General features: G+C 37.3%; 1 protein-coding gene across 1 annotated transcript in view; it reads left to right on the top strand.

The window, feature by feature from the left end:
* Nucleotides 1-27,291, top strand: part of THEGL (theg spermatid protein like) — a 61,801-nt gene extending 34,510 nt beyond the window's left edge. The window contains exons 9-12 of the mRNA XM_036852242.1: nt 7,251-7,362; nt 23,357-23,488; nt 25,366-25,541; nt 27,177-27,291. Of these exons, the coding sequence (XP_036708137.1) occupies nt 7,251-7,362; nt 23,357-23,488; nt 25,366-25,541; nt 27,177-27,291 (535 nt within the window). The remainder of the gene's footprint in view (nt 1-7,250; nt 7,363-23,356; nt 23,489-25,365; nt 25,542-27,176) is intronic.
* The last annotated feature ends 266 nt before the right edge of the window (nt 27,292-27,557 follow it).

Below are 27,557 nucleotides of genomic sequence, written 5' to 3'. Positions count from 1 at the left end.
TGGAAGCTATGTTATATGAACAACAGTTAAGAGAAATAACATGTTTAGCTTAGAGAAGACACTAAAGTAGCAGTGATAGCTATGTTTCAAGGATCAGCATCTGAAAGAGAAAAGGGAAGTCAAAGTAAAATTACTTAGAACTAGAAGTAGAACAAGGAATTTACAGAGCAGCCGATGTCAGCTAAGTGTAGAAAAATCTTTCTGGTAACTATGCAGTAATGGAGGCGTTTATTTGGAAAGGTCAACTGCCAACTCCACCCAAATCCCTGAAAACGTTCAAGCACAAACTGGAATGATGACTATACATGGATTTTAGAAAAGATTCCTGTATTCAGGCATAGGTTGAACTGGACAATTTGAGTCTTTTTCCATCATAGAATCCAGCAAAAGTGGCCCAATTCCTCCACAAAATTTGCTTATTTGTCAGTTTATTAAACAAAATCTGTTAATTTAGTTAAAATATGCATGGAAATCTGGTAAAGATCTGTATCTGTAAACTAGAAGAATACTTTAATTATCTGTTACCAATTTTTGAGACACCTGAGATTGACGTTTCATATAAGTGAAACCCCCTTGAGTGCTAAAACTTTCTGTATTTTTAAGTTTGTTTTCCTGCTTTCCTAAGGAGATTCTTTTGATACTGAACATACATGTAACCTTTTTCCATTGGCTTGAGATATTTATTATGAACATCAACTATCACATAATAACTTAATTTGGTAAACCTCTCAGAAAGTGTTTAAGTATGAAGCACATTGCTTAGGCTAAGTGGTCTGACCTCTTTAGATTATGATATTCACTTCTCATAGTTTTCCTGTCATTTCTCTTTTTATTGGGAGAATAGTCTCTAAGTAGCCTCTTTTCTGATCTTTTGTGCTCTGGAAACAGATAACCAAGCTTGTTCAGAATTGTGTGAGGGGAAAATGCAAGTGCTTTATGAAGACACACAGGGTTGTCCAATAAATGTACTACATGAGCCTGGACTTTGTGACATATATTTTAGCTGATTCACTAGAGGGGCTCAACAGTAGATTTGAGCAGTCAGAAGAAAGAATCAGAAAACTTAAAGATAGGTCAGTGAAGATGATCAAGTCTGAGGAACAGAAAGAAAAAAGAATGAAATAAAATAAACAAAGCCTCAAAGCCCTGTAAGACAGCATCAAGAGTATTAACATATTGATAATGGGAATTTCATAAAGAGAGTAGAGAGGTAAAGGGGCAGAAGGAATATTTAAAGAAACAATGGCCAAAAGCTTCCCAGGTTAGATGAAAAACAATCTTCGCATCCAGGTAACTCAACAAACTCCAAGTGTGATATACTCAAAAAGATCTACAACCTGATGCATCATAATCAAACTGTCCGCAATCAAAGACAAAGAGAGAATCTTGAAAGCAGCAAGAGAAGTGACTCATCATATGCAAAGGATCTGCAGTAAGATTAACAGGTGACCTCTCATCAGAAACCATAGAGGCCAGAAGGCAGTGGCATGACATATTTAAAGCACTGAAAGAAAAATACTGTCAGCCAAGAATACTCTAGCTAACAAAATCATCCTTCAAAAATAAAAGAAATTAAGACATTTCCAGTTAAACAAAAACTGAGAAAATTCATCACCAGCAGACCTGCTTTACAGTAAATACTGAAGGGAGTCCTTCAGGCTAAAATGAAAGGACACTAGACAATAACTTGAATCCACATGAAGAAATAAAATTGAGTTAACTACATAGGTAAATATAAAAGATAGTATACATGTATTTTTCTGTTTGTAACCCTTTTATTCTCCTACCTAATTTAAAAGACAACTGCATAGGACTTCCCTGGTGGTCCAGTGGTTAAGACTCCATGCTCCCAATGCAGGGGGCGCAGGTTCAATCCCTGATCGGGGAATGAATATCCCACATGCTGTGTGGCATGGGCAAAAAAAAAAAAAAAAAAAAAAAAAAAGACAACTGCATAAAGCAATAATTATAAATCTGTGTCGATGGACATACAATGTATTAAAAAACAGCCCAGAGAGGGGAGGGAATGGAGTGATACTAATCTGAATTAGATTGTTATAAGTTAAGATATACAGGGCAACAACTAAGAAAATAATTTTTAAAATATAGTAAAAGAAATAACAAGGAATTTAAAGGGTACACTAGGAAATATCTAACATGGAAGAAGGGAGGAATGGAGGAATAGAGGAATAAAAAGATGTAACATGTGAAAAACAAAAGCAAAATGGCAAGCAAGCATAAATTCCATGTTATGAGTAATTGCATTAAATGCAAATGAACTGAACAGTCCAATCAAAAGGCAGGGATTGACAGAATGGATTAAAAAAACATACTCAGTAGTATGCTGTCTATAAGACACATACTTTAGATTCAAAGAAATATATAAGCTGAAAGGAAAAGGATGAAAAAAGATATACTATGAAAACTAACTAAAGTGAGTGGATATACTCATATTGGACGATTAGACTTTAAGACAAAGAAGGACATTTTATAGTAATGAAATGGTCAATCCATTAGAGAACTATAACAATTATAAACATATATATACCTAACAACAAGAACCCAAAATAGATGAAGCAAAACCTGGTAGAATTGAAAAGAGAAATAGATAATTCAACAAGTTGAGTTTTTCAATACTCTACTTTCAATAATAGAAAGAATAACAAGCAGAAGATCAAAAAGGAAGTAGAAGGCTTGAACAATACTATAAACCAAAAATACCTAATTGACATTTATAGGACACTATACCCAACAATAGCAGAACGCACATTCTTCTCAAGTGCACATGGAATATTCTCTAGGATAGATCATATATTAGGTCATAAAACAAATGTCAATAAATTTAAAAGAATTGAATTCATACAAAATCTGTTCTCTGACCACAATGATGAAATTAGGAACCAATAGCAGAAGAAAAAATTTAAATATGTGTAATTAAATACACTCCTAAACAAACAATGGGTCAAAGAATAACTCACTTTGATATTAATAAAATGAAAACACAGTATACCAAAACTTATGAGATGCAGCTAAAGTAGTGATTAGTGGGAAATTTTAGCTGTAGATGCCTACATAAAAAATAAAAAAGATTGCAAATTGTAACCTAATCTTCCATCTTAAGAGATTACAAGTAGAAAAGCAAACTAATTCAAGCAAGCAGAAAGAAGGAAATTATAAAGATTAGTGTGGAAATAAATGGAAACCAGAAAGACAGAGAAAATAAACAAAACTGAAAGTTGGCTCTTTGAAAAGATCAACAAAACAAACCTTTGGCTAGACTCATCAAGACAACAAGACAGAAGACTCAAATTACTAAAATCATGAAAGAAAGAAGGGACCTTTCTAAGGAATCATTTGCAAAAGAAGGGTTGCAAATTGATCTTATATAGAGAAAAAAGGATTATAAGGGATTACTATGAGCAATTGTAAGGCCAACAGATTAGATAACATAAATGAAATGGACAAATTCCTAGAAAGACAAACCACTGAAACTGACTGAATAATGGAAAATCTCAACAGACCCATAACAAATAAAGAGATTTAATTAATACTTTTTAAAAACTTCTATGAACAGCTCAGGAACAGATGCCTTCATTGATGAATTCAATGATATGCTTAGAGAAGACCTAGACCAATCCTGCAGATTCTTCCAAAAGATAGGTCACTTCCCAACTCATTCTGTGAGGTCCATGTTACCCTGATACCAAACCAAAAAACGTTTGTAATGACAAGAGAAGAAAATGACAGACAATATCTCTTATGAATATATGTGTAACAATTCATACCAAAATACTACCAAACCAAGTCCAAATATACATGCAACAATCCACACCAAAATACTAGCAAAGCATATCAAACAATATATAAAATATTTATACACCATGACCAAGTTGAATTTATTCTAGGAATACAAGAATATGTTGAGTTCAACATACTAAAATCAATGTAATACACCAAATTAATAGAATAAAAAAACCCAAAACTACATGATTACCTGAATAGACTCAGAAAAAGCACTTAACAAAATTTAACACATATCATACTCAACAAACTAGGTATAGAAGTGAACTTCCTCAGCTTGATAAAGGGCATCTACAAAGAGCCCACAGCTAACATCATAATTAGTGGTGAAAGACTAAAAGCTTTCACCCTAAGGTCAGGAATAAGGTAAGAACATCAGCTCTCACCACTTCTATTCAACATCATACTAGAGATTTGAGTCAGGGCAATTAGGCAAGAGAAAGAAATAAAGGTATTCAGGTTGTAAAGGAAGAAGTATTGATAACTCTCTACTCATAGATGACATGATCTTATATATAGAAAATCTCAGGGAATCCACATGAAAACGATTAGAGCTAATAAATTAGTTCAGGAAGGCACAGAATCCAAGATCAATATACAAAAATCAATTGTATATCTATCCACTAGCAATGAACAATCTGAAAATGAAATTAAGAAACAATTCCATTTGCAGCAATGTCAAAAAGCACAAAACAATACATGCAATGGAATATTAGCCTTAAAAAGGAAGAAAATTCTGACAAATGCTACAACATGGATGAACCTTGAGGACATTATGCTAAATGAAATAAACCAGTCACAAGAAACCAAATACTATATGACTCCACTTATACACAGTACCAACTGTAGTCAAATTCATACACAGAAAGTAAGATGGTGGTTGTCAGGGACTAGGGGGTGGGGAGAATGAGGAGTTGTTTAATGGGTATAGAGATTTGCATGACGAAAATTGTTCTGGAGGTTGGTTGCACAACGATGTGAATGCATTTAATGCTACTGTACTATACACTGAAAAATGGTGAAGATGGTAAATTTTATGTTATATGTATTTTAATATAATTAAAAATAAAAGAACAAAATACTGAGGAATAAACTTAACAAGAAGTGCAATGTACGTACACAGAAAACTACAAACATTGTTGAAAGAAATAGAAGATTTAAATACATGGAAAGACATTCTCTGTTCATGGATTAGAAGTCTTAATTTTGTTATGATGACACTTCTCACCAAATTGATCTACAGATTCAATACAATCCCTATTAAAAGTCCAGCTCTCCTTTTTGGGTAGAAATTGACAAGGTGATTCTAAACTTCATATAGAAATGCAAGAGACCCAGAATAGCAAAAACAATCTTGAAAAAGAATAACAAAGTTGGAAGACTTACAGCTTCTGATTTGAAAACTTACTAAAAAGCTACAGTAATCAAAACAGTGTGTTACTGGCATAAGAATAGACATATAGATCAATGGAATAGAATTGAGAGTCCAGAAATAAACCCTTATGGTATATGTCAGTTGATTTTTGACAAGGATGCCAAGACAGTTTAATTGAGGAAGAATAGTCTTTTAAACAAATGGTGCTAGGATAACTGGATATCCACATGCAAAAGAATGAAGTTGAACCCCTACTTCACACCATACACAAAAGTTAATTCAAAATGGATCACAGACCTAAATATGAGAGCTAAAATTATAAAACTCTTAGAAGAAAACATAGGCATATATCTCTGTGACCTAAGCAGTGGTTTCTTAGATATGACACCAAAAACACATGTGACAAAAATACAATAAATTGGACTTCATCAAAAGTGAAAACTTTTGTGCATCAAAGGACACTCTCAAGGGAATGAAAAGACAACTCGTAAATTGGGAGAAAATATTTGCAGATCATATATCTGATAAGAGACTAGTATTCAGAATAAATACAAAGAATTCTTAATACTGTTCAAAAAAGACAAATAACCCAATTTAAAAAATAGGCAAAGGACTTGAATAGACATTTCTCCACAGAAAATATACAAGGAACAAGAAGCACATGAGAAGATGCTAAATATCATTAGTCATCTTGGAATCACATGTTAAAACTCTGAGATTCTACTTCACACCTCTAGAATGGCAATAATAATAATTAATAAAGAGAAAATAACTTAGAGAAGATGTGGAGAAATTGAAACCCTCATACATTGCTGGTGGGAATGTAAACTGGTGAAGCTTATATGGAAAATAGTTTTCCAGGTCCTCAAAATGTTAAACATAGAATTATATGATCAACTCCACTCCTAGGCATGTACCCAAGACACTTGAAAACATATATTCACACGAAAGCTTGTACATGAATATTCACAGCAGCATTCCAAAATAGCCAAAAAGTGGAAGCAACTCAAATGTTCATCAATGGATGCATGGATAAACAAAATGTGACAAATCCATATAATGGGATATTATTCAACCATAAAAGGAAAGACATACTCATACATGATTCTTGAAAATATGTCAAGTGAAGGAAGCTAGACACAAAAAGTGACATATTTGTATGATTCCATGTATTTGAAATTTCCAGAATAGGCAAATCCATAGAGACAGAAAGTAGATTACTAGTTCCTAGAGGTGGGGAGGGGCTGGGGAGGGGGTTATGGGGTGGGATTTTAATAGGTATAAGATTTCTCTTTAGGGTGTTGAAAACGTTCTGAATTTAGGTAGTGGTGATGGTTGCACAATTTTGTGAATATTCTAGAAAGCATAGAATTGTACACTTTAAAAGGGTAACTTCTATGGTATGTTAACTATATATCAATTTTTAAAACTAACAGACTACCCCTAGAGGGTAATCATATTTATTTGAGAAAAACTTTTTCCATATTAGGTTTGTAGGTTTGTTGGTTGATAGGTTTCTGTTCTGGGAAAGGAGTATGTGGGGAAACCACCTATGATAATTGGCCAGGTTGCTGGGGGTTATGTCCAGCGCTATCTCAAACTGCACTGCAGAGGAGACTGGCCATCACAGAGGGTTCTTGGTAGTGACTGGAATTTTTATCTCAGGGTTTTAATAGGAGGTTTTGGTAGGCAGTGAAGTGTTTTTTAAACTGCAAGTCTCAACCCATCAGTAGATCATGAAATCAATTCCAGTTGTTGTTTTTATGAAATCAAATGAAATTTTACAAATCAGAATGCATTGCCTAGGGAAAGCATCGTTTCATGATCATTCTGTTTCAGATACACAGATTTACATATATTGTATCACAATATAAAATGTACTTCTTACTGTGGATCATAGTAAAACAACTTTGAGAAACACCAATCTAGTAGAAAGAACACTAATGATTATGGGAAAAGATGTTCCTAAGATAGAAACAATATATATAATTGATTGGAGGTTGATTATAGCAATGAAGAATGCAGTTATTGTTCCTCCAATGATTATAATATTTCATGTTCCATTTGCATATAGGCCCTTCAGTGATTACTTAAGAGATTCTCTTCAAATCTCTGATCCTTCTCCCCGGATATTACAACTCTCAATAGCCAAAGCCACAAATCCAAACTATGTTCCTCCAAAAAGCGTAAGTGGGTCCATGTGAAAGAAACAGTTCCTGATGGACTTTGTAACGTGTAGCATGTTTGTAACTGTAATGTGCTCCCCTCTTATTTCTGGGTGTGTATTTTCCTTTTCTTCATGTTTATTTTCCCCTCTCATCAAATGAATTTTTCTGACTATCTCCCCCGTGCCTAATGTATCAGTCAGGATTTGATGAGAGAAGCAGAACCACAATGCGTATTACAGAATTAACCTTGAGCAATTGTGGGAGCTGATGAGAAGTCTGTGGAAGACTGTTACAGCAGCTGGGACTTGGGTCTGGTCATAGATCTAGAAGAAATGTGAGAGACTAGGGGTAGTTCAGCAGTCCCCTGGAAGATATTTACTTCAGGGGAGGCCATTACAGGAGAGTCTTACCTCTTCAGACAAGGGAGGAAGGGCTGATTCTATTGGTAAGGAAGGCTCAGGTACGTTCAGGGGTTCAAAGTCCCCCCTTCACTGGAATGTGCCCTTATGTTCCGATTCCAATTTTTAAGGACCAATTCCTTCTCAATCATTGCCCTAACTTTAATATAGGAGACCATATAAGTTTGGGAATTCAATTTGCACTGTAATTCTAATTCCACTCACAGAATTAGGTTTTGAGCTTGGTTTTGAGAATTTTCAGTCCTGTGACCATTAAAGATAAGGGTTTCTTTTGGGTAAGTCACAAAAACTTTGTGGTCCCTTAACTACACCTTAAGGTGGGAATTTAAAGGCCTGAGCTGGTAATTTCTTTCCTCAAGTTCTCCAGTGTACTTAGAAGCAATGAGCCAACCTCACTATACCTCTTTATTTCACTAAAGTGATCTCTGTCAGCAGCTGCTTGGTTACCAAATCTTGCTTTCTGTCTTGTCAGTGCATGCCACGGATTACCAGTGTCTTTTTTTTTTTTTTTAAACCACTGGCCATAGGATCATTAATAGCTTTAAATCTAATCTGCTCAGAAAACAAATTCCAGATAGTCTAGAACCAGTACAGGCATACTTCAGAGATATTTTGGTTTCAGTTCTAGACCACCCCAATAAAGCAAATATTGCAATAAAGCAAGTCACACAAACTTTTTGCTTTCCCAGTGCATATAAAGGTTATGTTTACACTACTGTAGTCTATTAAATGTGCAATAGCATTATGTCTAAAAAAACAATGTACACACCTTAGTTAAAAAAATACTGCTAAAAAATCTTAACCATCATCTGAGCCTTCAGTGAGTTGTAATCTTTTTGCAATAGTAATGTCAAAGATCACTGATCACATATCAGCATAATATAATAAAAATGGAAAAGTTTGAAATATTGTGAGAATATTTCTGACACAAAGACACAAAGTGAGCATATGCTGTTGGGGAAATGGTGCCGATAGACTTGCTTGATGCAGGGTTGCCACAAAGCTTCAATTTGTGAAAAACGCAGTATCTGCAAAGTACAATAAAACACAGTATGCCTGAACAGAGAACCCATCCTTAAAGTTCTGATCTGGTTATCTGTTGCTTTATACCAAACCACCCCCAAGCTTAGTGATGTAAAACAACAGCCAGGGGGGAAGAGTCAAGATGGCGGTGTGGGAAGCTGCGGAGTTAGCTCTCCCCACAACTAGGGCGCCTGCTGGCCGCTGGTGGGGGGCTCTAACCACCAAGGAGACGGGAGGAACCTCAGAGTGAACCGGTAGGATGTAGGGGGACCGAGGGGGGAGAAGTGGAGGCCAGACAGGATCGGCGCCCCTGAGGCTGGGGAGATCAGGAGAGGCAGGTGGGAGGGACTCTCCAGGAAGAGCGGGGAGAGGAGCGGAGGGCAATCACCTGGCCCACTGGGGCCACAGAGCCTGCTGAGCTCCCAAGCCGGTTCCCCCCCTCCAAAGCCCATCCAGGCTGCGTGGGCCCTGGGGGCATAGGAGGGAGGCCAGGGAGATCAGGAGTGGCAGGGGGGAGGGGCCATCCAGGAGGAGTGGGAGAGGAGCAGAGAGCGATTGCCCTGCTCACTGGGGCCTGGGGAGCTTGCTGAGCTCCCAGGCTGGTCCCCTGCCCTCCAGAGCCCCCTCCAGGTCTCGTGAGTCCTTGTGGGCATAGGAGGGAGGCCAGGGAGATCAGGAGAGGCAGGGGGGAGGGGCACTGTGGGAGGAGCGGGAGAGGAGCAGAGGGCGATTGCCCTGCCCACTCGGGCACCAGGAGCCTGCTGAGCTCCCAGGCCAGTTCCCTGCCCTCCAAGGCTCACCCCCCCAATTGGTTCTGGGGGCATAGGAGGGAGGCCAGGGAGATCAGGAGAGGCAGGTGGGAGGGGCCCTCCCAGACCCCAGACTGGAAGAGTGGGAGAGGAGAGGAGGGAGTTTGCCTCGCCCACTTGAGCCCAGGAAGCCTACTGGACTCCCAGGTGAGGTTCCCTGCCCTCTGAGACCAGGGGTGGGGGGCACACCTGGGCCCCTTCTGTTCCTTGAGCCTAAGCCCCAGCCCCAAAGCCCTCAGGGCCTTTTCCAGCCCTATGGTTCCTGAGCATAGGCCCCTCCCACCACCCAAACCTCACCCTTGCTTAGGCCCCGCCCTCCACAGTCAAGGCCTTTCCCCACCTCCTTTTTTTTTTTCTTTTCAGCATTCAGCAAGTATTATTAAAATGAAGGGAAATTTTTGGACGGCACTTTGTAACAATCAGGAACTGTTGATTAATAAAGTTAGTTCATTATTCTCCTGAAACCTAGGCAGCTATGAGAATTGTCAGACGGATCATTTTATTCATTATATTTCATTAATGCAGCCAGATTCTCTGACTCTGAAGGAAAAAAAAAAAAAACTTCCTCCTCTTTTTCACTATTGTGGTACTAACATACCTTCCGGTTGTTGGTTCATCTATATGTTTATTTTTGCATTCTTTCTAACATATCTCTTAGTGTCCTAGTCTAATTTTATTTTTTACTTTGTTATTATTCTTTTTTTTTTGCCACCCCACGCGGCTTGTGGGATCTTGATTTGTGAGCACGGGGTCGGGTGGAAGCTCCTGTGGTGGGAGCTCCGAGTCTGAACCACTGGACTAACACAGAACCTCAGACCCCAGGGAATATTCATCAGAGTGAGGTCTCATAGAGTTCCTCATCTCAGCACCAAGACCCAGCTCTGCCCAGTAGCCTACAAACTCCAGTGTTGGAAGCCTCAGGCCAAACAACCAGTAACACAGGAACACAATCCCACTCATAAAAAAAGAGACGGCAAAAAAATATGTCACAGGTGAAGGTGCAAGATAAAAACCTACAAGACCAAATAAATGAAGAGGAAATAGGCAATCTACCTGAGAAAGAATTCAGAGCAATAATAGTAAAGATGATCCAGAATCTTGGAAATAGAATGGAAGCATGGATTGAGAAAATACAAGAAACGTTTAACAAAGATCTAGAAGAACTAAAGAACAAACAAACAGAGATGAATAACACAATCACTGAAATGAATAATACACTAGAAGGAATCAATAACAGAATAACGGAGGCAGAAGAACGAATAAGTGAGCTGGAAGACAAAACGGTGGAAATAACTACTGAGGAGCAGAATAAAGAGAAAAGAATGAAAAGAATTGAAGACAATCTCAGAGACATCTGGGACAACACTAAATGCACCAATATTCGAATTATAGGGGTCCCAGAAGAAGAAGAGAAAAAGAAAGGGTCTGAGAAAATATTTGAAGAGATTATAGTGGAAAACTTCCCTAACATGGGAAAGGAAATAGTCACCCAAGTCCAGGGAGCACAGAGAGTTCCATACAGGATAAACCCTAGGAAAAACACACCAAGACACATATTAATCAAACTAACAAAAATTAAACTCAAAGAAAAAATATTAAAAGCAGCAAGGGAAAAAGAAAAAATAACATACGAAGGAATCCCCATAAGATTATCAGCTGATTTTTCAGTGGAAACTGTGCAGGCCAGGAGGGAGTGGCAGGATATACTTAAACTGATGAAAGAGAAAAACCTACAACCAAGATTACTCTACCCAGCAAGGATCTCATTCAGATTCAATGGAGAAGTCAAAAGCTTTTCAGACAAACAAAAGCTAAGAGAATTCAGCACCACCAAACCAGCTTTACAACAAATGCTAAAGAAACTTCTCTAAGCAGGAAACACAAGAGAAGAAAAAGACCCACAAAAACCTAAAACAATTAAGAAAATGGTAATAGGAACATACATATTAATAATAACCTTGAATGTAAATGGATTAAAGGCCCCAACCAAAAGACACAGACTGGCTGAATGGATACAAAAACAAGACCCATATATATGCTGATAAGAGACCCACTTCAGACCTAGGGACAGATACAGACTGAAAGTGAAGGGATGGAAAAAGATATTCCATGCAAATGGAAATCAAAAGAAAGCTGGAGTAGCAATACTCATATCTGATAAAATAAACTTTAAAATAAAGACTGTTAGAAGAGATAAGGAGGGACACTACATAATGATCAAAGGATCAATCCAAGAAGAAGATATAACAATTATAAACGTTTATGCACCCAACATAGGAACACCTCAGTACATAAGGCAAATGCTAACAACCATGAAAGGAGAAATCGACAGTAACACAATAATAGTAGGGGACTTTAACATCCCACTTACACCAATGGACAGATTATCCAAACAGAAAATAAGGAAACACAAGCTTTAAATGACACAATAGACCAGATAGATCTAATTGATATTTATAGAACATTCCACCCAAAAGTGGCAGAATACACTTTTTTCTCAAGTGCACATGGAACATTCTCCAGGATAGATCACATCTTGGGTCATAAATCAAGCCTCGGAAAATTTAAGAAAATTGAAATCGTATCAAGCATCTTTTCTGACCACAACACTATGAGATTGGAAATCAGTTTCAGGGAAAAAACTGTAAAAAACACAAATACATGGAGGCTAAACAGTGTGCTACTAAATAACCAAGAGATCACTGGAGAAATCAAAGAAGAAATTAAAAAATACATAGAAACAAATGGCAATGAAAACACGACGACCCAAAACCTATGGGACACAGCAAAAGCAGGTCTAAGAGGGAAGTTTATGGCAATTCAATCTCACCTCGAGAAACAAGAAAAATCTCAAATAAACAATCTAACCCTGCACTTAAAGCAACCAGAGAAAGAAGAACAAAGAAAACCCAAAGTCAGTAGAAGGAAAGAAATCCTAAAGATCAGAGCAGAAATAAATGAAATAGAAATGAAGAAAACAATAGCAAAAATCAATAAAACTAAAAGCTGGTTCTTTGAGAAGATAAACAAAATTGATAAACCCTTAGCCAGACTCATCAAGAAAAAAAGGGAGAGGATGCAAATCAATAAAATTAGAAATGAAAAAGGAGAAATCACAACTGACACTGCAGAAATACAAAGGATTATAAGAGACTACTACAAACAACTGTATGCCAATAAAATGGGTAACCATGAAGAAATGGACAAATTCTTGGAAAGGTACAATTTTCCAAGACTGAACCAGGAAGAATTAGAAAATATAAACAGACCTATCACAAGTAATGAAATTGAAACTGTAATTAAAAATCTTCCAACAAACAAAAGTCCAGGACCAGATGGCTTCACAGGCGAATTCTATCAAACATTTAGAGAAGAGCTAACACCGATCTTCTCAAACTCTTCCAAAAAATTGCAGAGGGAGAAACACTCCCAAATTCATGCACAAAGCCACCATCACCCTGATACCAAAACCAGAAAAAGATGTCACAAAAAAAGAAAACTACAGGCCAATATCTCTGATGACCATAGATGCAAAAATCCTCAACAAAATACTAGCAAACAGAATCCAACAACACATTAAAAGAATCATACACAATGATCAAGTGGGGTTTATCCCAGAAATGCAAGGATTCTTCAATATACACAAATCAATCAATATGATACACCATATTAACAAATTGAAGAATAAAAACCATATGATCATCTTAATAGATGCAGAAAAAGCTTTTGACAAAATTCAACACCCATTTATGATAAAAACTCTCCAGAAAGTGGGCATAGAGGGAACCTACTTCAACATAATAAAGGCCGTACATGACAAACCCACAGCAAGCATCATACTCAATGGTGAAAAACTGAAAGCATTTCCACTAGGATCAGGAACAAGACAAGGATGTCCACTCTTGCCACTCTTATTCAGCATAGTTTTGGAAGTCCTAGCCACAGCAATCAGAAAAGAAAAAGAAGTAAAAGGAATACAAATTGGAAAAGAAGTAAAACTCACTATTTGCTGATGACATGATACTATACATAGAAAATCCTAAAGATGCCACCAGAAAACTACTAGAACTAATCAGTGAATTTGTAAGGTTGCAGGATACAAAATTAATGCACAGAAATCTCTGGCATTCCTATACACCAACAATGAAAAATGAGAAAGAGGAATTAAGGAAACACTCCCATTTACCATTGCAACAGAAAGAATAAAATGCCTAGGAATAAATCTGCCTAAGGACGTGAAAGACTTTTACTCAGAAAACTTAAAACACTGATGAAAGAAATCAAAGATGACATAAACAGATGGAGAAATATACCATGTTCTTGGATTGGAAGAATCAATATTGTGAAAATGACTGTACTACCCGAAGCAATCTACAGATTCAGTGCAATCCCTATCAAACTACCAATGGCATTCTTCATAGAATTAGAACAAAAAATCTTACAATTCGTATGGAAACACAAAAGACCCCAATGCAATCTTGAGAAAGAAAAATGGAGCTGGAGGAACCAGGCTCCCCAACTTCAAACTATACCACAAAGCTACAGTAATCAAGACAGTATGGTACTGGCACAAAAATAGAAATATAGATCAATGGTACAGGATAGAATGCCCAGAGATAAACCCGCCCCCATGTGGGCACCTAATTTACGACAAAGGAGGCAAGAACATGTAATGGAGAAAAGACAGTCTGTTCAATAAGTGGTGCTGGGAAAACTGGACAGCTACATGTAAAAGAATGAAATTAGAACACTCCCTAACACCATACACAAAAATAAACTCCAAATGGATTAAAGACTTAAATGTAAGACCAGACACTATAAAATTTATAGAGGAAACTACAGAAACAAAATTGAGTTATTTGTAGTGAGGTGGATGGACATATCCTAAGATGTAGTGTCCCAAGGGTGAGCCTTCCAGAAGAATCAGGTAGAAGCTACATTTTTTTTATGATTTGGCCTTGGAAGTCACATTATGTCACTGCAGTCATACTCTGTTGATTGATGCATATACAAGTCTGGCCAAATTCAAGGGGGCAGGGACACAAACCCCACCTCTCCATGAGAGAAGTGGCAAAGAATTTATAGGCACTTAAGAAAAAAAGGCTTCCATACCCAGTGATGTGAGTCTTTTGGTATCCTTGAGCATGGTTTTTGTCTGCAGAAAAGGCTGCTCGGAAGTATACTCTTGATTTAAATGATTAATAGTTTAAAAATATTCAGGGCTTCCCTGGTGGCGCAGTGGGTGAGAATCTGCCTGCTAATGTAGGGGACACGGGTTTGAGCCCTGGTCTGGGAAGATCCCACATGCCGTGGAGCAGCTGGGCCCGTGAGCCACAGCTACTGAGCCTGCGTGTCTGGAGCCTGTGCTCCACAACAGGAGAGGCTGCGATAGTGAGAGGCCCGCGCACCGCGATGAAGAGTGGCCTCCACTTGCCGCAACTAGAGAAAGCCCTTGCACAGAAACGAAGACCCAGCACGGCCAAAAATAAATAAATAATTAATTAATTAAAAAAAAAAATTCAAATTAGAAAATCTATTTCTTAGGCTTTTAAGTTTAGTTTGGAGTTTTTATTATTCTATTTATAATTCTAGCAGTTTTTTTTTTTTTTGGCTGTTTTGGGTCTTCGTTGCTGCGTGGGCTTTCTCTAGTTGCAGCGAGTGGGGGCTACTCTTCATTGCAGTGTGCTGGCTTCTCGTTGCAGTGGCTTCTCTTCCTACGGAGCATGGGCTCTAGGTGCATGGGCTTCAGTAGTTGTGGTGTGCAGGCTCTAGAACGCAGGCGCAGCAGTTGTGGCACATGGGCTTAGTTGATCCGCAGCATGTGGGATCTTCCCAGACCAGGGCTCGAACCTGTGTCCCCTGCATTGGCAGGTGGATTCTTAACCACTGCGCCACCAGGGAAGTCCCAATAATTCTAGCAGTTTTTGACAATGACTTTTAAGAGTCCTAAATAATGTTTGATTTGGTTTCCAAACTTATTTAAATACCTTCAAATACTTTAAACTATATTTATAAATACATTAAACTTGATTTCTTTTTAAAGTATTTTATTTCAGCCATCTACATTAACAAAACCTTCTCAAATATTAAATAATTATTAAAAATCTAATACGTTAAACTTATAGTGAACCTGAAGTTTTTTAGCGTTGTAATAATTGATACTGACTAAGGTTCTTGGACTCTTTAATCAATAGAAATTGATAAGAGGCCAGATGAGAAATTCAGGCAAGGCTTTACTGGGACTCGTGCTATAGCAGGAGGGAGGGAAAACAAGTAACACGTGCCCTTGCTCACTCCCTGAGAGGGGGCAAGCTGGTCCCTTAAACAGGGTGAAGATAGGGGCCAATAGGTGGATCGGGCTGGGGGGTGGCGTACGTGGTGGACCCACCCCCTTGGTGGTGCTGGGTGCAGGGATCATGCATAGTACCCTACTTTTGCTCCTGGTACCTCAAAAGTGGCAGTTGGGTTTTGGCCTTTTTGTATCTTCTTATTGTTCATAATTTGCCCCAACTGCACATGCACGCAGTTCTTTTAAGTCCCTTATAGTTTCTTTGTATTCTGTTGCTCCAGGAGGCATTTGTCTAGGTGGAAGCACTACAGTCAAGGGTCTCAGGTCCCAGCCAGTCTCAGAATGACATAAATTTAAGATTTCAACTTAATGTCTTAATTCTAAATCAGTTACTCTGTTATATATTTCAAATTGCAATTGTAATGTTATCACTCTTACAGGCCAAATTCTCTTAAAACATGTACCTGCTTTTTATTTTAATAATATACACTTATTTTTTGTTTTAACAATAATTTCAAATTTACTGAAAATCTGCAAAAGTTAAAGTCCATTGGCTTTATCATTCTCTCTCCTCCGTGGTGTGTGTGTGTATATTTAATTTTTTCCCTGAATCATTTCTGAAAGTTAATTACAGACATCATATACCCCTTTTCCTCAGTACTTCAGAGTGTGTTTCCTAACAAGAGGACATTATCTTATATAACTACCATACTGTTATCAAGATCAGGAAATTTAACATTGGTATAAAACTATAACTAATCTATGGTCCCTGTTCAAATTTCATCAATTCTTGCACATATTTATTATTAAGACAAAGTATTAATTCTATGATTTTGATTTTCTTAGGTTTTTGACAGTTAATTCTAAATCTTCTCAGAGTTTAAAAATAACACACACCCACAAAAGAAGTCAAGTTACTATTACAGGTACCTGAGGTTACTTGCCACCAGAGACTTTGTATGGATACCCTGTAGGAAGTCCTTTTACCTCTATGAATGTCATACCAAGTCTCTTTTTGTAATAACTGTTAGGACTACAAAACTTAAAAAGAAAGGGTTTGGTTTCATAGCTCACTTAATCCATAACTATTTTAATGAGATATATTTTATTATAAAATTAATATTTTGTAAAATAAATAATTAATATATTATGTGCAGTAAAAAAAGGCAGCCCAAATAATGCAAGTGAATATGTAAATAAAAATCACTTTTGTTGTAACACATTTTCGGATTTTATGTGTATCACCTCAAAAATGTTCATACCCTTGATTCAGTCATTTTACTTCTAGAATTTTTATTCTCAGAAAATAATCAAGATTGAGAATGATGGGGGAGAGACATGTTGGTATAATGACCTCGTGGATTAGGAGAAATTTCATTTCTCTGATTATTAATAAAGTCAAATCGTCCTCCACATTTATTTGCCATCTGTATTTTCCTTTTCTAAATCTGTCTGTTCATGGCTTTATTTTTCTACTGGTCTGTACATTTTTTATTGATTCATAAAATTCTTTACATCTTAGGGATATTAATTCTTCATCTGTTATATATGATGTGAATATTTTTCCCAGCTTGTAACTTAAAGTTTGGGGTTATAATTTATATAATAATAATATATATATAGTATACTAAAATGATAATATAAGTATAAAATTTAAAATGTGTAGATCTTGTGTTGTATAGTTTAATAAGCTTTTAACAAATATATATACCCATTCATTAACCACCGTAATCAAGATACCAGAATAAGTATTATTCTTGACTGAGAAGCCCAAATGATCTTTTATCTTTATTTTGTTAATGTGCAGACTTCTGTACATAGTTGCTTAGAGTTGTTTTTTTTTTTAAACCAGGAATTTTATAAAATGATTTTCTGGATCTATTAAAATGGCCATATGATTTTTCTCCTTTATTTTACTAATGTGATTAATTACATTTATTGATTTTAAAAGTAAGAAACCAGCCTTGCTTTCCTGGGAAAATCCCACTTAGACATTATGAATTTGATTTCCTAATATTTTAGTGAGGAACTTTGCATCTATGTTCATGATGGATAGTGGTCTATAGTTAAAAATATATCTGTTGAGTTTTGGAATTAGGGTTATGTTGGTCTTGTAAAATGAGTTGAGAAGTATTTCCTGCTTTTTTATTCTCTGTATATTTGTGTAAGATTCATATTATTTCTTCCTTAAATATTTGAGATAATTTACCCTTAAAGCAATTTGGGCTTAGTGTTTTCTTTATGGGGAGGTTTTTAATTATGAATTAAATTTCTTCAGGTATTCCTTTAGGGTATAGGTCAAATCAGATTTTTTATTTCTTCTTGTGTCTGTTTTGTATTTTAAAAGAATTTGTCCATTCTTCTATGTTGAATTTATTTGCATAAAGTTTTTAATGGTAATATATATATTTTTCTCTTTAAGAGCTTTAGGATATATAGTGTTGATGCTTTAATTCCTGTTTGTTAATTTGTTTTCTCTTTTTACTTCTTGATCAGGCCTGCTAGGGATTAACAAATGAGCTTTATTAATCTTTCCGAAGAGTCAGCTTTTGTATTTGTTGATTTCTTTTCTCAATTGTTTTTAAGAATTTCTTTTACCATTTCTTAGAGAGTGGATCATTCAGTTTTTGTTACTCTGAAAATGTTCTTTATTTTTGTTTGTAGGATATACAAACATATTTTAGGTTGATAACACTTTAGAGTATCTTTTCATGGTCTTCTTGCCTGCATGGTTTCTGGCGAGATGCCAGCTAAAATTATAATTTTTACTCTATATTTAATATGTCCTTTTCCTTTAGCTATTTTAAGATTTTCTCTTTATCTTTGGTTTTTAGCAGTATGGCTAAATATGCCTACATATAGTTTTCTTGGTATTTGTCCTACCTGTGGTTCCCTGAAATTCAGGGATTTGTGGGATGTTGCTTTTAATCAAATTTTTCAATAGTTTCTGCTATCATTTATTCAGACTTTTTTTCTGTGTCATTCTTTCTCTACTCTGAGGCCTCTAGTTATACCTGTGCTATATCATCATATTCTATACCATAGATCACTGAGGTTGTTTTATTTATTTTTTCAATATTTTTCTCTATATGCTTTATTTTAAATAATTTATATTCACCTGTACTCAATGTCATCAGTTCTTTTTACCACAATGAACAATCTCCTTTAATCTCATCCAATGGATTTTTAATTTAGATACTGTGTTTTTCAGTTCTTGGATTTCCATTTGTTTTTTTAAAAATATATATAATTTCCATATTTCTCTTGGACCTTTAATCTCTTCACTCATTGTATCCATCTTCGGACCCCATTCAAGTTTCACTTATTTTTCCCAGTAATATCCTTTATAGAGGAATAATCCAGTTCAAAATCATGTGTTGTCAAGTATCTTTAGTCTCCTTCGGTCTGGAATGGTTCTTCAATCTTCTTTTGCCTTGTTGACCGTGAACACTTTTGAATATTACCATCCAGTTATTTTATAGAATAGCGGACGAATTGAATTTGTCTGAATGTTTCTTGTAATTAGGGTAAGATTATGAATCTTTGGTGTATATTCACATGCATACACACATTTTCATCTATATTTATTTCCATATCAACTTATATATGATTTTTCACCTTTACCTCCAATTCTGATCCAACACTACAGAGTTTACTCTTTTCCTCCCTTTCCTTATTTATAATGCTTGTCTCTGAAAGTTAAAAACCTGGCTCCCATTACCTTAATACATGTCCTCTCTGTGTATAATCATTCTCCCATCTCTGCTGTCTTCTCTTTCTGCATGTGGGCTCTTACACCCTGCACTATGCCACTCAGTCTCTGACACTTCATACTGGGAGACCCCTTCCCAAGGCTCTGATCTCTTACTGGTGTCTCTGATATCTCAAGCCCTCTTACTTGGTCGACCCTTCTCTTGATGCTCTGGCCCTAACATCCTGCTGTGCGCCACTGTGCCTTCTCCCTTCCCACCAGGCTGAGACACCTACCTTGCTTTGCTCTCCCAAATGATCAGGAAGGGGCGAGGATGAACTGCTTTCCTTCTTTCAAGAGTCTTATCCTGTCTAGTTTCTGCCTACTTCTGATTGCTTCCCAGTGCCTTCAAAGAGTTTTGTTTTGTTTTGTTTTTAATGTTTTATTCAGAGTCTCTAACTGTTATAGGCAAGAAGATTAGTTCAATACAAGCTACTCTGCTATTACTAGAAGCAGAACTTCTAATTTGCCTTTTAATTTTGTTTTGGTTACCTTGAGGTTAAAATTTTATGTGTGGTAAAACCCATAATCTTATTATTTTGAGGTTTCTTCCATTGCTTTATGATTAGAAAATTCTACCCAAAAAGAATTCAGAAAATCATCCCCAGTAGTGTGCTTGTACTGGCTCACAAGAGCTGATGGTGCACATCTCTTTCTAACTTTGCATTTAGTGAGATCGATCACCTTCATAGTTTGAAATTGACTATGGTGGGAATTTTTACACCATAGAAATTGGCAAGCACTACAAATCAGTCTTTTTTCTCTGAGGAGCTAACTGTTAAACATTTACCAGCACACCACTGGTCACCTCTATTTTCCTGTAGTACTTCTGTGGTTTCTTTTTAAAGTAGATAATTCCTCAACTTATTTGAAGTATATTTCTATGTAAAATATGGGGTAAGAATCTGCCCCTCCCCCATGATTGCCCCAGCCTTTATTTGTTTACTGCCACAGTTATTATATACCACAATGTTATTTATACCAGGGCAACGGTTTTCAAAAATGTGACCCAGGTATGCATAAAGGTTTCCCAGAACCTTTTAAGTAATCTTCAAGTTCAAAATTATGTACAAGTAAAAGGTTCATTCAATGTGTAAGATACACAAATGGATTTTATGGTAATGGAGTATGAAAAGTTCCTTGACAGTTTCAGATTGTACATTGCAACTCTTATTTTTAAGAAACTACCCTTTGTCAAGTTTTATTTTAGTATCAAAGAAGAATATCCACAATTATCTGAAAAAGCTGTTGAAATACACTCTTTTCCAACTAGTATGGGGAACTGGATTTTCTTCATATACTTCAACCAAAAACCAGTGTCTTCTTAAACCAGAGAGATTTGCAAAAATGTAAAACATATCAGTCTTGTCACAATTTTTTTTGTTTTGGAAAATATAGTTCTTCATCATAAAAAATATTTGTATTTCCATGTAATAGGTTCTTTTTAGTTGAAATAATAAATGTTTTTAAACGTCTCGGTCTTTGGAAGCCCTCAGTCACTTTTTAAGAGGGTAAAGAATGTTACACATCAAATTTATTCAATTTAAAAAAAGTGTAAATGGGCTCTAGACCAAAAAAATTGAGAACCACTGTACTAGATAATATTTCTGAATTCTCTACTTGGTTACACTGATCTGTTTTTATGCAAGTATCATTTTGCTTAAATTATTGTAAATTAAAAAATATTTTAGGGCTTCCCTGCTGGCGCAGTGGTTAAGAATCTGCCTGCCAATGCAAGGGACACGGGTTCGACTGCTGGTCCGGGAAGATCCCACATGCCGCAGAGCAACAAAGCCCATGCACCACAACTACTGAGCCTGTGCTCTAGAGCCCACGAGCCACAACTGCTGAGCCCGTGCGCCTAGAGCCCGTGTTCCACAACAAGACAAGCCACCACAATGAGAAGCCCGCACACTGCAACGCAGAGTAGCCCCCACTCGCCACAACTAGAGAAAGCCCGTGCGCAGCAACAAAGACCCAGTGCAGCCAAAAATAAATAAATAAATTTATTTAAAATATATATATATATTTTAGAATAGGGTAGGTTATGTATACCCTTGTTTTTCTTCTTTTGGCCATAACTTTCTTATTGTCCTTCTAGCTTCCCATGTCCCGCTTCAGTCTTTCTCCCACATGCCTGAAAGATTAATCTCCAGCCCTGACCATGCTTCCTCTCCAGTGAAAAGATTTCATGGTTCTTCACTGGCTGTGAGCAGTGCCCTCCACATCTAACCTAGTTTCAGATGTATTTGCAAGCCTGATCTCCCTGCCTGACCAGACACAATCTGCTCCATGCCTCCTTGCTTCTGTGTCCAGACTTTCCCTTCAGTCTTCCTTCCTTCATTCTCCCTATCTTTTCTCCTCCCTCTACTTGTCAGAATCTAATCCTTCCCTCAAGGCCCAATTTAATATCTCTTTATCCATGAAAAGAGAATTCTTCTTGGATTCTCCCACCTTTCCTCTGATATTCCTCAAAACTTTATTCTCTTTTATGGATATCAAATAATCAGTGATTTGCTTATAGGTTTATGATTCCTTATAAGTTGAAAACTACTTTAAGGAAAGGTATTGGTTTATTATTCTTTGTTGTGTCTTACATAATATAATTAAGAGATATTTGTATAACGAATTAATGAATGATTGTTTTATTTCCTTTTTGATTGTAAGCCTTAATTGAAGGCACTGGTTGTCATATTTTTTTTGATTTTCCAAGAGCCTGATAAGAGACAAAGCTTTATTCATTGGAAATGCTTGATTAGTACTTCATGGTATTGTGTAGATAGATAGGACCTTTGTTTGAATCCCAGCTCTGCCACTTACAAACTATATAAACTTAAATAAAGTGCCAAACTTCACAATACCTTGGTTTCTCCATTAGTGAAATAGAAATAAAAATGATACCCAGATGAGGAATAAATGAATTAATAGGTGTAAAATACTGTCTGTGTTAGTATCATCATCATCATCATTTTAAACAACATAAGAAGGGGTTTGGAATATACCTTGTGTGTTACTTTTCTACCCACAGTTAAAACCCTATTTCATTTCCAGTTATTGATTATATTGCCCCCTCAAAGTTTTTGGTAAGTTTTGAGTTTGGATATAAGTAATTTAAATAGAAGACCATGTAATTTGAACACATTTCCACAATTAAGGTAGTGAGGAGTGTCTTGGGGGACCAGTACAACATTGTCTATGGAGATATGGTTCTGTTCTGCCTTTCTACCTCTTCTCTTTGGTTACTTTGTATTATCCATTCCAATTAGAAGAGAGCTGCTTAAATTCATTTTAAGCATGGGGATTTGTAATAATGTGAATTCCAATTTCCAAAGGGCAAGATAATTAAGAACAAAGCAGAGCTCTCCCCCTTATAGTGTTCTCATGTGATAGGGCTGAGAACTTCCCTCTTGGCTGAGTTTATTGTTCTAGTAATCAGCATTGCCATTTACCTCTTAGTCCATTTGTGCACTTGTCATTTTCTCCCTATCGTTAGTTTAACAGTAAGTTCCAAAAAATCTGGCTTGGAATTTATACAACCTAGTTTGAGAAGGATGGAAGCTGATCTTTTCAGCTGTGATCATAGGTTACTGCAATATTCTCATCCTTTCTGCTGGATTTACTGAGAAGTCTGGTCCAGTGGTCAGATACTACTTTGTAACTTTGATTGCGATAGTGTTTATTGTTTGATGCTTACAGGTGCTGTTTTCTTTTTCTCCCCTAGACTGAAACCAAAATTGCGACGTCTGCCCTGACTGCTGTTGCAACTCCAAGAACTGTAGACCTTGCCCATCCAAGGATTAAGATAGAGGGTCTGTGCTTTGAAAGAGAAAGAAGTGAAATGCCCATCCGTCCTGTAAGCCATCACTACCTTGGCATCCTTCAGCTCACTTTCTGTTTGTTCCTAGGGTGTTGTTTTGCTTCTATAGGGTATAGACCAAAGTCATTGGAAAAGAAAACCTTGAAAGAGTGGTCTGCGGCAGGAAGGAAGACCTAGCTGCAAGATATGGAGAGAGGCTGTGGGTAGAGGGTGAAGAGCATGGACTTTGGAGTCAGTAAGAGCTGGGTTCAAATTCCTGCCTCACCACTACTAGTTCTGTGATGTTGTAATAACCTTCCTGAGCGTTATTCATTCCATAAGGATTTGAATATCTACTGTGTGCCAGGCACCGTGCCCAGTGAACAAGATGGAGGGAGACAGAAAATAAATAAGGAAACAGATAAGATAATGTCAGGTAGTGGTAAGTGCTATGAAGAAAATAAAATGGGAAATGAGTGACTATGGCTGGGGGTGGAGGATAAGCTTCTTTGCATATGGTAGTCAGGGAAAGCCTCTCTTAAGGAAGGGATATTTGAGCTGAAACCTGAATAATGAGAAGGAGTCAGCTAAGTGAAGATCTGAGAAGAGAATGTTCTAGTAGAGGGAAGAGCACATGACAAAGTCCTTAAGTTGGATAGCTTTGAAGTCGGGTGGAGCAAGGTGAGCAAGAGGACTGTGAAGATAACAGTTCCCAGTTTCAGGGCTGTTATGACTTGTGATAATAGATAAGGCAGGTGCTCAGCACAGAGCCTGGCACATTCAGTGGATTGTTCGGGGGTTTTAAAAAAATCCTTTAAAAAAGTGATACCATTGCACATAATCATACTCGTAGAACCCAAACTAATCTGTATCAGTGCAATATAGAACATTTTCAGGGCTACTGAGTGGTGTTTGTTGTGGTCCTCATTCTTTTGAATGAGCCCTTGAGAGAGAGAATAGTAGCTATATGTCATCTTTCCTATTTTACCAGTAAAGCAACATAATAGAAAGGCCTCCTGGCAGATGTGGTTTCCAAAGTAAGACCAAAGGGAGTTGATGAGTCAGTCAGTCAGAATATGTTTATTCAGCACCAATTATGCACCAGAGCCTAGTCTAGCTTTTGGCAAACAAGTACTTCTCTCAAGCGGCTTATATTCTGGTGGGGAGAAACAGACAGTAAACATACCAACAATGAAATAAATGAGCTAAGTCAGGTGTTGTTAAGTGCTATGAAGAAGATTAAATAAGTACTGTGGAAGAGGGTAATTAGAAAGGGTGATATGTCTTGGATGGTGAGGGAAGAACTCCTTGAGGATGTGATGTTTGAGTCTAGAGACTTGAGTGACGAAGAGGCAGCCATGACAAGATTGAGGAAAGAGGGTTTCAAGCAGAACTAGTAAGTGCAAAGGTCCTGAGATGGAAAGAGCTGGGCCAGAGGGGCCTCGTGTGGCTAGGGTCATAGTGATTGAGGTGGGGATGGGAGGAAGGTGAGGTTGGAGGAGGGTATAGTAGGCAGATCATGTAGGACCTTCTAGGCCACAGTAAGGAGCCTCAGTGTTATTCTTAGCAAAATGGAAAGCCACTGGAAGATTTTAAACACTGGGAATGACATGATCTGGCTTGGGCCTTGGAAAGTACTTCCCTCATGAAGTTGTTACGGTGATTGCATGGGAATGATTTAGGCAGATCACTGAGAACACTGTCTAGCTCACGGAATATACTTGTTAAAATGCTCCTTCTCTCCCTCAGTAACTGCTGTGTGAAGGCTGGGTTGTGGAGGAGTGAGAATGGAAGCAGGGAGATCAGTTAGGAGAGTCTGTTACAGTAATCCAGGAGAGAAAGGATGGTGACTCGATTAGGGCTATAGCTGAAAAGAGAGGGAGACGTGGTGAAATTTGAGGTATGTTTTTGTGTCGTTTTGTTTTCCACTATAGATATCCTGTGCTGCCTTGCTCGCCAAACCTAGCCCTCGAATACTAGCTCTAGCTAAGGCCAGGCCTCTTCATCAAGATTATTTACCTCCCCGTGATGCCTACTGGCCAGTATCTTGTGCTGCTATCCATTCCAAGATATCTCCCAGAATTCAAGAACTAGCTAATCCAAATACAAGGTATGTCAATTTAAGGCTAAGATGGGACAGGAAAGGCATGGGGTGCTAGGGACAGGGAAAAGTTGACCTATTAAGGTCAGTGAAATGAATCATAGAAATACTAAAAATTTGAAAAATCATCTTATTTGTTACATTTATTGTGACAAATCTGTGGTCTTCTTACCATAAATATAAGGCTACAGTTAAAGGGTTAGTGGACTAGTATTGAACTTTAGACCTAGGAGACAACTCTGTAATTATGGATATGGGATTATTTATCTAACATATATTGATAAGGATTATTTATCTAACATATATTGATCTAACAAGTTGCAGAACAGAAACATAATATGTTATAATTTGTGTAAGAAAAAAATACATATATGCCATATATTTGCTTACATATGCCTATACTATCTCACAGGAGTATGTAAGAAGCTAGTAACAATAGTTACTTTGGGGGCCTAGGGAGCCAGGATGGTAGGAAGACTTATTTTTCACTAAATAGGCTTTTGTATTTTTCAATGTTTTTGCATCATGTACATGTATGAACTATTTCAAATAAATCAGAAAATATATTCAATGAAGAAGAAATTGCCTCTAATTCCTGTTCATTTTTTAGACCTCTCAACTTGCCTGAACCTCAATTCATTTTGTTACCTTCAAGGGATAATACCTGATCCCCTTTTTAAAGCACCATCAAGAAAGCCTAACTGAAAAAGTTGTAGTAGTCTTGAGCTCAGGGGATAGGAAATGTGTTCGGTCTTATATAATAAAATATTTAAAAAATTTTTTTTAATTTTTATTTTTTTAAAATAAATTTATTTATTTATTTATTTTTGGCTGCGTTGGGTCTTTGTTGCTGTGCGCAGGCTTTCTCTAGCTGCGGCGAGGAGGGGCTACTCTGTTGCGGTGCGCGGGCTTCTTATTGCGGTGGCTTCTCTTGTTGCGGAGCACGGGCTCTAGGCGCGCGGGCTTCAGTAGTTGTGGCTCGCAGGCTCTAGAGCGCAGGCTCAGTAGTTGTGGTGCACGGGCTTAGTTGCTCCGCAGCATGTGGGATCTTCCGGGACCAGGGCTCGAACCCATGTCCCCTGTGTTGGCAGGCAGATTCTTAACCACTGCACCACCAGGGAAGTCCTGATTTTTTAAATTTTTATAATGTATTTTTCCTTAAAAAAAAAGTTCAACATCAAATGAAATGACACTCATTCTCTGTACACTGACAAAGGAAAGTGAGGAGTAAGATCAAGTGCTCAAGAGTCTATCCCAGTAGCAAGATTATTATTTGGTGGTTAAGGTGTTAAGGATGAAAACTTCAAAAAATTGATTTCTTTAAGTTCACCAGTGGATTGTCTGGCTTGTTTTAACATCGTCAAGTTATTGAGAAATTTCCAGAATTTACTTTCTATGGAAAGAGGAAAGGCTTTGGAATCTGACACATATACAAATCTAGACTTGACCACAGGTCATTCTTACAACTTCCCTGAGCCTTCATTTCCTTATATGTATAGTGGAGGTCATGACACCTGTTTTATGTGATGCTTAAGAAAATCAAAATGAGATAATATAGTGCCTAACACATAGTGGATGCCTGAGAAATGTTAGTTCCCTTTTCTGTTCATCTTATTTTAGGTCAAATCCTTTTTTCCATTTCAGGACTCCTGTGCATATTGTATATTATGATCCGGAAGTCTTTAAAGTCAAGCCAGCTGCTTTGAAAGCACAGTGTTCTCCGAGGATCCATGAGTTGGCACAACCTCTTACGCATTAAACACGGAAAGCCACATCAGTCAAACTCATTGTGTTTCTAGAAGACATATTAGATGACTTAGTTCCCTTGTCTGGTACTGTCAGTTTATAGCCCCCACTCCCTCAAAACACACGAGACCTCTAGGGAACACCACTGCTGCTGTTACCTGTAATCATGTCTTTAGCAGGTTTGGGGACTCCGGCATGCAATAAAAGAGAAAATGATAGCCTGCCTTATTATCCTTACTATCTCCTCACGTGCACCTTGGCTGTCTCGTTGCTCTGACT

Source organism: Balaenoptera musculus, chromosome 5, assembly GCF_009873245.2.
Source record: "Balaenoptera musculus isolate JJ_BM4_2016_0621 chromosome 5, mBalMus1.pri.v3, whole genome shotgun sequence".
In the NCBI taxonomy this organism is placed as follows: domain Eukaryota; kingdom Metazoa; phylum Chordata; class Mammalia; order Artiodactyla; family Balaenopteridae; genus Balaenoptera; species Balaenoptera musculus.
This window is presented reverse-complemented; position numbering and strand designations above follow the sequence as displayed.